This window comes from Varroa destructor, unplaced genomic scaffold (assembly GCF_002443255.2).
Source record: "Varroa destructor unplaced genomic scaffold, Vdes_3.0 BEIS01000004.1, whole genome shotgun sequence".
Taxonomy (NCBI): domain Eukaryota; kingdom Metazoa; phylum Arthropoda; class Arachnida; order Mesostigmata; family Varroidae; genus Varroa; species Varroa destructor.
In genome coordinates this window covers 14,974,323-14,986,515 of record NW_019211457.1, presented here as the reverse complement: position 1 = coordinate 14,986,515, position 12,193 = coordinate 14,974,323, and the positions used below count along the sequence as shown (strand labels likewise).

Here is a 12,193-nt window from a genome sequence, read left to right as displayed (position 1 = left end):
TATATAATATATAAAATGTTGATATAAAAAACTTAGTATATAAAAAAATATTTGGTACAAGAACTGGTGATCTTGTTCGAAATTACTTTTTTATGCTACTGTGTGAAGAGTGGTAAAGTGTATGGGTTTGGGGGGCTCACGTTCTAAAAAACTGCGTAAGAACTCGAAATCATTCAAACTGATTAAATATCAGTCTTTTTTGCCTTTCCTTTATACGTTGAACAGGTTTTTGCAGAACCTAATTTCCGCCGTTTTGTCGATCTGCTAACTTCTCATTACTGTTATTAATATCACTGTTGTTCTATGGGCTATTTCCTTACTATGTTTCCTTTCTGCGTTCCAGTCGGACGAGGACAAGCAGTTGCAGGATGAGCTTAACATGCTTGTGCAGAGGTTGCAGGAGACTGATCAATCGCTATACAAGGCCGCACTCGAGTCTCTGCGTACCCTAATTCGTGCATCGACGACGTCCATGACGTCCGTTCCGAAGCCGTTGAAGTTTCTGCGTCCGAACTACACGACGCTGAAGGATTGCCACGGAAAGATGGCCGACGCGGCCACGAAGGCGTTCTGTGCTGATATTATCTCTGTGCTCGGCATGACGGTTTCGGAGGAGCGAGATTGCCTGCATTTCCGTTTGATCGGTTCATCCGACGAGATTGGTTCATGGGGCCACGAGTATGTCCGCCACTTATCGGCGGAAATCGCACAAGAATGGGCGTTGAACGAAAAGGCCCGACCAGAACTTCTTGGTCTGACACGGCAGATCGTTCCGTATCATATGGCACACAACGCCGAAGCGGAAGCTTGTGATCTTCTCATGGAAGTCGAGCAGCTTGGTCTTCTTGAGGAGTTTGTGGACGCTGAGGCCTACCCACGGGTTTGCCGCTACCTCATCTCGTGCGTTCCGTACGTGCCGGATCCGGATAATCTCGCGTTAATGCGAACAGCTCTATCAATATTCATGAAGTTCAAAAACTACCCCGATGCTTTGAGACTTGCGATGCAGCTTAACGAAACGGAACGAGTAACGGAGATCTTCACCAGGTGTAAGGATGTGTAAGTAGTATATTTTATTTTACAGCCTTGCTAGTTACCTTTTTTTTGCTGAGTATTAGACTAATTTGTGCCAGAAGGCGTGAAACGCTAAGACCCTTTGTAATTACTGGCGCCCAACAACGCAATGTACATGTAATGCTGCGCTCGGTATAGGACGCATTTGCGATATACGACCAATCGCTGGATACAACAGCAGAATATTTTTTTCTCTATGAAAGAATTTAGATTTGAGGATCAGTTATTGAAATGAAAACAGGGAATCGCCTATATTTGTAGCATTCATGTCTATGTTGAATCCTTCTATTCATTTATGGAGCTTACTGAATTCACTTTTCACCTTTGCTTAGTGCCATCCAGAAACAAATGGCTTTTATGATGGGCAGACAGCAGATGGTGTTACCTGAGTGCGACTCACTGAAGAACTTTGAGGACCTTAACGAAATTGCTTCAAATTCATCTATGAGCGACCATTTCCTTGGGCTGGCACGTGAACTTGACATCGTGGAGCCGAAGACTCCAGATGACATCTACAAATCGCACCTTGATAATGCTCGAAGTTTTGCGGGTGTGGACTCCGCGCGACAGAATCTAGCGTCTACGTTTGTGAACGGTTTTGTGAATGCAGCCTTCCTCAATGATAAACTTATTATGGAGGATGGTAATAAATGGATTTACAAGAACAAGGAGCACGCCATGATGTCTGCTACGGCGTCGCTTGGTTTGATTCAACTCTGGTCCGTTGAAAATGGCCTGTCCCATATTGATAAGTACTTGTATTCGAACGAGGACTACATCAAAGCGGGTGCAGTCCTTGCCTGTGGAATCGTCAACTGCGGGGTCCGTAATGACTGTGACCCTGCCATGGCCCTGCTGTCGGACTATGTTCTTAATGAGAGCGTACTTATGCGAATCGGCTCGATTCTCGGCCTCGGACTTGCGTACGCTGGCTCCGACAACGCTAACGTCATAACGCATATTTTGCCTGTGTTTTCGGATCCTCATACGACACCGGAGGTCCTTGGCATTGCAGCGCTTGCTCTTGGCTTGATCGGAGTAGCGTCCCAGAACGCTGATATTACGTCAACAGTTATGACGGCGCTGCTTGAAAAGACCCCTGAAAATCTGAAGGACGCATTTGCCCGTTTCCTGCCACTGTGTCTCGGTTTGCTATATCTCGGCAAGCAGGAAAGCTGCGAAGCGATCGTGGCTGCCTTGGAGGTGGCGCCCGAACCGTTCAGATCAATGGCGACGACACTGGTCGAATGTTGCGCGTATGCTGGAACTGGCAATGTTCTCAAGGTACAAAAGTTGTTGCACATTTGCTCTGAGCACTTTGAGCCTGATGAGGAGGTCAAAGAGGCTGGCAGCGGAAGCGGTAGCAAGAAAGAGAAAAAGGACAAGGGCGCAACAGCTGCTGCGGGCGCATTGGCGACGACACCTGGTGCGGCGGACGCCGACAAGAGTAAAGATAAGGATGAAAAGAGCCCAAATACGGACAATACAACGAGCACTACCACTTCAACGACGGCGAGCCCCGATGCGAAGGTGAACAGAAGCAGCCAGCAAAGCGTAGCAGTTTTGGGCTTGGCGTTAATCGCCATGGGCGAGGATATCGGTGCGGAGATGGCGTTCCGCACGTTCGGTCACCTGCTGCGTTACGGTGAGCCGTGCATTAAGAGAGCCGTGCCATTGGCTCTTGGACTACTGTCCGTATCCAACCCAAAACTTAACATTCTCGAGACACTATCCAAGTTCTCGCACGACTCAGACCCTGAAGTTGCACACGCTGCCATCTTTAGCATGGGTAAGCCTTTAATAAATTTTACTTGTGATTTATTTGTTTGAAACACTTGAAAAGGATGGTTATCTGAAACATTTAGGTTTCTTAATAACCGATTGAACAGTGACTAGTTATCTATTAAGAGTAAAATAGATCCTAAAGGGTCAATTTTTTTAAGTGTATGAATGCAATTGATGCAATTTAATCAATGTGTAGATGAACAAAGTACTGCTTTTTGTTTGTTTTTACAAGCCTCGACTTGCGAAGAAGTATACTGCAGAATTTATCTAATTTGCGTGTATCGTCGGCCGCTGACATATTGTTTGTTTATCAACTCGCTAGCAAATCTTCCACTGTTCTGTTTGGTCTTCATCCTCGCTTACTACGTATTCTTCCTCATTTTTCTTTTTAGGTATTGTTGGCGCAGGCACGAACAACGCTCGTCTGGCGGCCATGCTTCGCCAATTGGCGCAGTACCACGCTAAGGATGCAAACAACCTATTTATGGTGCGACTCGCCCAGGGTCTGGCACACTTAGGCAAAGGAACGCTTACATTGAGCCCCCTTCATTCTGACCGGCAACTGCTACGACCGGCGGCGGTTGCTGGCTTATTTGCCACGCTCGTTGCCCTGCTCGATGTAAAAAACACGCTGTTAGGCCGCGCGCATTACCTTCTTTACTGTCTCGTGCCAGCGATGCAGCCACGGATGCTGATTACGTTTGACGAGAACCTTCAACCACTGCCGGTACCGGTCCGGGTTGGACAGGCAGTCGATGTGGTAGGTGTCGTCACCTGCAGTCTCCTCATGGAATAGAATAACAACATAAAAAAATGTTTTGATGGCTCTAACTGTGTTAAGACGTGATTTGAATTGTGTCGGCGGGATACGGCACCTAAATTGGCTGTTTGTTGTAACGGGTATGCGTTTATTCACCTTTCTTGTGACAAAAGAAAGCCTGCTTGTTTCTTGCTAGAAGGAAAACGACAAACTTGAAATAGTAAAAATCATGTGTTACTTTTACAATTTGAGCGTAAATGAGCTATTACTCTATCTCGTCGCGCTGGACGAACACTCATTAGTACAAAGGCTGTTCTGCCCGAAGTCAGCAATCTACGTCTATTTTCTAACGCGCGGCTCTTGGAAAATCTGAAAAAGATTTTTACGAGGTGAATCGAAAGAAGCTCAATATATTTGATTAAAACAATTAAAAAATATATATATTATTTTTGATACGTCTGGAATTTTCACGGTGGTTTTGCGCAAAAACGTCAATTAAGAGGCCCAGAAAAATTCTAACTTTTTTCTATTCTAACAACTTTTTTCATCTTTAGGCCTTTTTGAGCCTTTATATTTTTGGTTCGCTATCGGCCCCAGAATTCAAGTAAGAGTTTATACCTACCAGTATCGTGGCTACAGTTCCTATAGAAGAGTTATTTGCGGAATAAAGAAAAAATGTTTGAAGCTGTAATTTCAATGAATAATGGTTGCCTTAAATAAACAGTATCGCCAAAATTACACCTAGAACATGTGTGAAAAATTTTTCTTATCGTTTGTACATGTATTAGCATTGGTATAATTAAGGTGTTTGGTTTCTACCATGGAAGAGGCCATGCCCAAGTCAACCGATTAACGGGGAAGTGCAGTCTTAAAAACAAATGCCTGTTTTTAATTATTAATGAAATGTATATTTGTTTCAATTTATTCCTCAGGTTGGTCAAGCTGGCAGGCCGAAAACCATCACTGGATTTCAGACACATACGACACCTGTTTTGCTGTCGTTTGGTGAGCGAGCCGAACTCGCTACAGATGAGTACCTTGCGTTGACCCCGGTCCTCGAAGGCTGTGTGATATTGCGGAAAAACCCTTATTATCAGCCATAGTTTAATTGTATCATGTTCATACGACGATAGTGACAATAACCAGAGCAAGAAGAAACTTATTAGTAAAGTAAACGCTATGGAGATAACACAAAAGCCGGAATGGAGACCTTTCACAAATGTTCCGCTATTCAGTAGAAAGGAGATGGGACTGCTGCGCTTGATGGTGACGATGATGATTACCCTGAAAATATATAACAAGTAACAGTGAAAGGCACGATGAAAGAGAAACGAAATAAACAGCGAACGATTCAGTCACGCATCTATTTAGTTATTATGCGCAATTGTGTTTTGTGTTTTGCTAGTACTAATAATTTGTTGCAACTTTTTATTGAAAGTATCTCAAAAAACGTAAGTAATTGTAATAAGTATTATATATTAAGGCGTGTTGCGATGTGGTGTTCGTTGTGATTTACGCGCCACAATATTTAAGTGATAGAAAAACCACATGTATGGAGTAGAAACTGCTTGATTCTTCGTAGTACTTATTTTTGGTCTTAAAAGAGTTTAATTATATTGCATTATTTTTTTTAGAGTACGACAAGTAAAAGATAACCAAACTTGTTGCCTTAGATAAAAATAGATCGCTTCATATGTCATCATTTATAGGTTATAAAATTAGTATATTTTTGGCAAATCTTCCTTTTGGTGGTGCTACTGGATAGCAGCAACAGAATGAACGATCGTTACGCACACGGGACAATAGCGACTCGTGCTTAATACGAGCTATTGCGTTAAGTTTATAGCGGATGTAAAATGTCTAAAAAAACTCAATTATTGAGTTCAGTGCAGGTGGTTGGTAGGTAAACACAATTAGAGTGTAATTACTTCGGAATAATTAGTGGGCCGGTGTACGAACGAGATACAGGGTATAGCTCTTCGGGAACACAATTGGAGCGACCGTTTAGGAAGGAGCTGTCCAAACACAGTCTGAAGGAACCTAAAACAAAGCAGCTTCGTACAATATACGTTCAGTTCGACTGCTCATTATGAAGGGAAGGTGAACACTGCTCTGACAATAGGCGGCATTGCATTAGACCGCTGTAATGAAGTTTTATTGAAGGTGAAATTGAACACTGGAGAGATAGGAAGGACGGCGTCGGTGGTTGGGCCTTGTTTCGTCCGGCGGCAACTCATATGCCCCACATTCCTTCAGAGCTGAGCTCAGTTAGCGTGGGCTTCATTCAGACCCTTGTACTATTGTGAAGGCGGCGCGTTGTTCCCATTTGGACTATTTGCCTTCCTTCAGTTACTTAAAGACGGTCGGAGTGTGAGCGCCGTAGAACACGGGCTGTTGGATCTTGTAGTTAGTGTGCCAAACAATAAGAACTAACAGAAGCATGGGTACGTAAAACTGTCTGTAAGATCTAAAACAATACTTAGTCATAGCAGCGAGCATGAAACTATACTACTATAATTACTATATTTAGGTCGACTATAATTATGAAAAATAATATAATAATATATAATTTTAGTCAAGATTAAATAAACATTTTTTCTATATAAATATACTCAGAGGGGAAATTCCACGAACGATTATCATGGTGGGCCTATTGTAGATTTGTGTTTATCCTGGATATTTTCGCGGAGGACAGTCATTTTCATGTTCTGAAGGACGCGTACCGATCAAATAATTCAAAGCTAGAGAAGACATATAAGTTACGGAAATAGACAAATATTCAGACAGAAAATCTGCATATTTATGTTCATATTTTCTGATACGGCAGCCTGCTGTGGTATCCCTGTGGGTCCTGGATACGCATCACCTAAAGATGCGATGAAAGCCTCCCGAGAACATATTTTTTACGTACCATGCATAGTGGCAGCAAAAAATCGGCCTAACTACCTTACCGTCGTCGATGTCGACCCTAACTCAAAAACATATCGCAAGGTACATATTTACAATGCTTGTGTAAAGTCATGTGATAATTGTTTAACGTATCATTCTAGGAACATTTCCATTCTTTGACGTTGTCGACGTTTTGTTTGCTGCCATATATCTTTGCCTGTTGTTTGATAGTAGGTGATCAACCGAGCTTAAATTGGAATTCATGCCCGTCCTGTTACAACGATCCGTCGCGTAATCGTGACAAACTGATTTTGCCATGTGTCTTATCAGATCGAATTTACACGTATGATTTAAGCAACGCTTTGAAGTTCCGAATAATTGCCACCGTCGAGCCGGAACAGCTATACGCAAGGAACGTGTCTTCGCTTAATACGCCGCGTTGTCTTCCGGGCGGGCGAATTATAGTGTCGACAATGGGAAATAAAACTTGCGAAGCTCAAGGTATCAATTCCAAAATGTGGTTTTTAAAACAACAAAAAAGTTGATATCAACACATTTATATTTTTCCATCTTCAGGCAGTTTTGTAGCTCTTTGCGGCGAAACGTTCAAATCACAGAGCCCCCGACCATACCATATCATGGAGGGTATCTGGGGTAATGAACAGCTCGCGCGAGGCTATGATTTCTGGTATCAACTACGTAAGGACGTTATGTGCAGCACTGAATAGGGTGCGCCTAAGTAAGTCTTTGACGACTTACTTAGGCAAAGAGTTTATTATTATCGAATAAATTTTGTGTTTGAAAATGGTACTTGGTAAACCTAACGCATTTTAGGAAAATTTATGTATGGCCATTTTATAACCATATGGATGACGGAAACAACCCTTATGGTTTAACAAGATGAACAACAAAATGACAAGAAATGACAATACAATAACAAATAAGTTAAACATGCTTCACTCATATTATATGCCTTATACATATATAAGGCATATATATATATATATATATATATATACAACATATTATATGCCTTTAGACCCGTCCTAGCTCAATCCTGATTGATTAATGCAGTGATAGAATTTTCTCTGCTCATTCTTCTGTCTTTTATGGGTTGTTTACATAAATTCTATAAGGTCGAAGGTCGACGAAAACATTGCGCTTCTGCGGGATCCGAACATTAAATTTTAGTATTGAATCACATTTTGTATAACATACATATTTAATTACAGTATAACGTTTATTGGGCTGCTGTCACTTATTTTTGCTTTTCAAAACTATGCGGAAAAATGGCCATAAGTCTAATGTATACACAAAATCGAATTGTAACTATTAATTACAGAGGCTGGTCGCTTTTACAACGTTACAGAAGGATTTTAATCCAGTGGATGTAAAAACCGGCAAGTACGGGCAACACATCCATATATGGCAGTGGTCCACAGGCAAACTCCTGCAGAGCATCGATCTTGGTCCTGAAGGGTATATGCCACTCGCGGTACGATTTCTTCATAATTCTGAAGCCGTCAAAGGTAACTAGATACTTCGCCCTTCTATGTTACAGGACTCGTCCCAATACGCATTGTTATCTTATCACTGTCCATAAAAAGATTTAGTAATGTATTTTTTTTTTATATATGAACTCACTTTCTACTTAAACGGTTATTAATATAATAGGTACTGCTTAAATAGTGTATGGTCAATTTTGTCCGCAGTATCTTATATATATATATATATATATATATAAATCAGGAACTTTGATTGATACAGCAACAGTGCCAAATTGAATGAGTTTGTAAAAAAATATTATATCCAGCTGTATGAAAATTAGTGTATCTATTATTGTCTATTATTAATTGTGTATTATGATCCTGCAGACTATGCATTTCGACTGTTTCCGCGCAATTAGATGAGATATAGCACAGAGCATGTTGACATTGGCTCTCGTCCCGTACAAAGTTCGTAATTGTAACATCTAATATACTGATTGTGTATAATCCTATATGGTCATTCTTTGTATCATACAAAAGGTGGATATACACACAACTGTAAAAGTATTAGTAAAAAGCGAACTTTTTTTTTGGGTTGAAAACAAAACGCTAAAAACATAACTGAGCTGGCTTACATTACCTTGTGAGCTTGCTAGTTCAAAAGCTACAAATCTGTTTACTTGTAATAGCTTGACTTTCCACACATTTCGTACATAGCCCGAAATCACAAAGAATTAAGTTGTCTGTTTTTCAGGATATGTGGGATGTGCGCTATCGAGCACGATTTGGCGTTTCTTCAAGTCCGCTAACACGTGGAATGTCGAAAAGGTAGGCGAAAGCTTAAATCAGACTAGAAGGAACCTAAAACACTCCCATGAGAAATCCATAACGTATTGGACAAAAATTATGAAAATAGGCGTAGAATACAACACGGAAAGTATGCCAGAAATCTAATAATGAAAACGACTTCACTAACAATATACGCGATTTATTGATATCTTTGTTGGTTATCTGAAATGTTGTATTTGCCTTCTCCAATGGAGCAATGAGGTATCATGGTTGAATGAGCATGGCTGTATTGTTTACCAAAATTCGTTTATTGCTTAAAGATGAAAATCTCTTTTTTAGCCATAGATCACTTTTTCGACGGTGGCGAAGAGCGGACGGTAATAAATAGCAGCTCTTAAGTGAAAATTAACTCTAAGAGCTTCAACAGGAGTTAATCATAATACTTTTCCGAATCGTCTGCATAAATTAGCGGATATGCAGTTGTTTAATCAATGAAACTGGCGTGGTATGAGCTCAGTGAAAGCAAAACAGCAACTACTTGACCACGTAAACATTATTGCCTGTACAAAAAAATCAGTTTTATACAAAGTTGGGATTGACAATGAAAAAGGCACTTTTGTCTAGCAGTTTCTAGCTCAAAAAAGTACAGTTGATATGCCGATACGATAAAGAGGGCGCTCCTCTATGAGCTTTGGTAACACAGTGAAACAATGAACGCAGACTGCAACTTAATTTGATTAACCAGGCTTGCCAAACTAAGTCAAAAAATCGACAATTTAGACGCTTGAAAGGTAGGAGAAGTTTTTTTTTTGTAAGGCAGCATTTGACTTCACAGGCATCGGACTTTGACGGCTCTGAAATTCCATTACGTGGCCATGATTTGGCCGTGTTCTATCATAACTGCTCAGTTTCTTAGAACACGATTTAAAAGACTAATAATTACAATGAAAATTAGAAGCCCGAAAAAAGGCCTGTATATCTGGGCCGCCGTTATGGATGCCTCTTTCGTTTGCCAATGAACCCAACTGCTGTCTAAGTGGCAGAGAAAGACTAGTAAATGTCAAGTAAGTTACCTTTAATAGACCTAATTATTCTATTCCGCCGCTTCTAGTACCTAACTGCAAAAAAAGACTACCTTACCTTATGATCAATGTAAAATTCGTCTTACTGCGTGGCTTTTTTGCTGTTATACTTTCCATGTTTTTTCTAAATGTCTCGCGTTTTACGTCCAGTACCGGCTTTAGGCATTCCATTAGATCGCTGGTTCCTCGTCGATAGCCATTCAATCAGATGGCTGGCTCCCAACGAAGTGTGTATAGAGTGGAATTCGCACCTACAAATTCTTCAAATGTAGCATGCGAACATGCTATGCACTACGTCATCACTAGCCTGGTACTTACTAACACTGTAGGTATTTTGCTATTTAAATTACCTAGTATTCAGGTAATTGATTGGCCAGCTATACGTGTACGAAGTTGGATCTTAGAAGATATGCCTCTTCTAATCACGGATATCCTGATTTCATTGGGTGACCATTTCTTATATGTCTCTTGCTGGCTGACTGGAGAAGTACGCCAGTACAACATTCAAAAGATAAATTTTCCTAACCTTACTGCAATCCAATTAGTCGCAGCTATAACTAAAGTATATCATCTATAGTTAGGATATATAACACGTGTTTGAATAATATTTTTTTTATTATTTGCTTTTGGATTCGAATTTGGATAAAAGTTAGAAATCGCAAATAAGCCAATTCCCCATACGTCAAAAAATTTATTACAGCTTAGTATGAATAACTGTGGACGCAGCAATATCTCGTGTTTCGTCTATTTATATTATATGCTTTATAATCTTAAGACTAAGATAGAAGTCGGTCTCAACATTGTTCTGTGAATTTCCTTTAATATTTATTTGTTTTAAATTGGCAGTCGGTTTGTGACGGACGTAACTCGCTCGGACGGTGTAAGTTTATATATTGGAAAGAAAATTGTACTATAGTGTACAATGTAAAAGATGTCGTAATCGTAAAATACAAGTAGTTTATAATAAATGACAAAACTTTATGAAGACACATAATTTACAGTCCGCAATTCACCTTATATTCTTTAAAATATTACTTACCAAATTCTATTGAGGTTCGACAGTCACTATAGAAGCTTCCCCTAACGGGTTCGTCCCGTTTGAAACAAACGCAAGCTTTATCTATAACGCTTCAGCTATGGTCCCCCTTTTTTCCAGCAACCAAATCCGATTTACTCCACCGTGCGCGGCAAAAAAGTCCGAGAGGGTCCCCAAATAATGCAGCTCTCGCTGGACGGTAAGCGATTCTACATGACGACTTCACTGTTGTTCGCTTGGGATTTCCAATTTTATCCGGATATGATTCAGAGTGGTGACATGAGCATCATGCTTGACGCAGATACAAAAAAAGTAGGCTGGAAATCAATAAGCATTTTCTCGTGGATTTCAGAGACGAACCTGGCGGACCGATTGTCGCCCATGAGATCCGTTATCCCGGTGGAGATTGCACGTCGGACATATTTCCTTAGGAAGAATGCAACGAAAAAACAACTATATATATATATATATATATAGTTGTTTCATATCAAAGGTGCTAATATATATATGTATATATATTAGTACCTTTGATAATATTCGTTTAACGTCCATAATTTTATAGATTACTAAAAGCTTAGTGCCTAAAAATAATTCTTGGGTTGCTCCTACTCGAGAATGCCCCAACTTTGCTGACCGTTGCGATCAAACGCTTGCGCATAGGTGTCGGATCAAGTTAATTAGCAACAATATGATGACCTCTTTTGTTGATATTAGGGCTATAGTTAAAAAAATATATATATAGTCGATTATGCTATCCCGAGTATCTAACCCTCTTTATTTTTCGAATGAAATACGCTTTAGCATAGACTGTGTCCTTTGAATGGTAATTCCTGATCTGATTTACGTGCCCAGTCACTAAGATTTCGATCATATAGAACAGAACGTTGCAGAAAGTACGATTAAGCTTTACAGATTACCACGAGTACACATTCTGTAAAACGCATATGGATATATAAATAAACTCCGATTTAATATCGTGTACATTCAAAATATTTTTATTGGATCAGACATGCTGTGTTGTGCATGTATATGACGCAGTTTAAATCAGGGTTTTGAGTATCACAGCTTTAGATTTATAATAAAATAAGAGAGCATGTCCACAACTAATTACTACTTTTTACTTATAACTACTACTTTTATAGTACTAAATTTATTGGTCATGAAATTAGCTATATAGAGTGGAAACTACAAGCAATTTATTAATATGGACAACAAGTTAGGAATGGTACAGGCGGCAATGCTCATCTTGAACTTGAAATTGTGTCAAATTTCATTTTTTCCATCTTCGCAT

At 40.0% G+C, this 12,193-nt stretch overlaps 2 protein-coding genes across 6 annotated transcripts; both read left to right on the top strand.

Annotated features, from left to right (window-relative positions):
- Nucleotides 1-343: 343 nt before the first annotated feature.
- On the top strand, nucleotides 344-4,996 carry Rpn1 (regulatory particle non-ATPase 1; the record flags this gene model as incomplete). Its single annotated transcript, XM_022804201.2, is given in 4 exon segments — nucleotides 344-1,059; nucleotides 1,407-2,863; nucleotides 3,252-3,619; nucleotides 4,552-4,996. Coding segments are annotated over 4 exon segments (2,712 nt in total), but the record flags the coding sequence as incomplete, so codon positions are not given.
- On the top strand, nucleotides 4,939-12,009 carry LOC111248891 (methanethiol oxidase-like). 5 transcript variants are annotated; one of them, XM_086986463.1, is made up of 7 exons: nucleotides 6,873-7,009; nucleotides 7,851-8,037; nucleotides 8,750-8,823; nucleotides 10,017-10,176; nucleotides 10,713-10,746; nucleotides 11,023-11,101; nucleotides 11,255-12,009. In XM_086986463.1, the coding sequence occupies exons 4-7, from the start codon at nucleotides 10,075-10,077 to the stop codon at nucleotides 11,331-11,333; spliced, it is 294 nt and encodes a 97-aa protein (XP_086842589.1). In that variant the 5' UTR covers nucleotides 6,873-7,009; nucleotides 7,851-8,037; nucleotides 8,750-8,823; nucleotides 10,017-10,074; the 3' UTR covers nucleotides 11,334-12,009. The 5 variants fall into 5 exon arrangements, 4 of the variants coding, with proteins under 4 accessions (XP_086842588.1, XP_086842587.1, XP_086842585.1 ...); XR_015325979.1 differs by lacking the exon at nucleotides 6,873-7,009 and adding an exon at nucleotides 4,939-5,070 and having other exon boundaries at nucleotides 10,713-11,101; XM_086986462.1 differs by lacking the exons at nucleotides 6,873-7,009; nucleotides 10,017-10,176; nucleotides 10,713-10,746 and adding an exon at nucleotides 4,939-5,070.
- The last annotated feature ends 184 nt before the right edge of the window (nucleotides 12,010-12,193 follow it).

What these genes read in the sequence shown, in the direction of transcription:
- LOC111248891 (XM_086986459.1), top strand. Translation starts at nt 4,939, where the DNA reads ATGAAAGAGAAACGAAATAAACAGCGAACGATTCAGTCACGCATCTAT. An exon ending in TAATTCTGAAGCCGTCAAAG is followed by an intron (nt 8,038 to 8,749) that starts GTAACTAGATAC and finishes TCTGTTTTTCAG; the next exon opens with GATATGTGGGATGTGCGCTA. An exon ending in ACACGTGGAATGTCGAAAAG is followed by an intron (nt 8,824 to 11,022) that starts GTAGGCGAAAGC and finishes CCTTTTTTCCAG; the next exon opens with CAACCAAATCCGATTTACTC.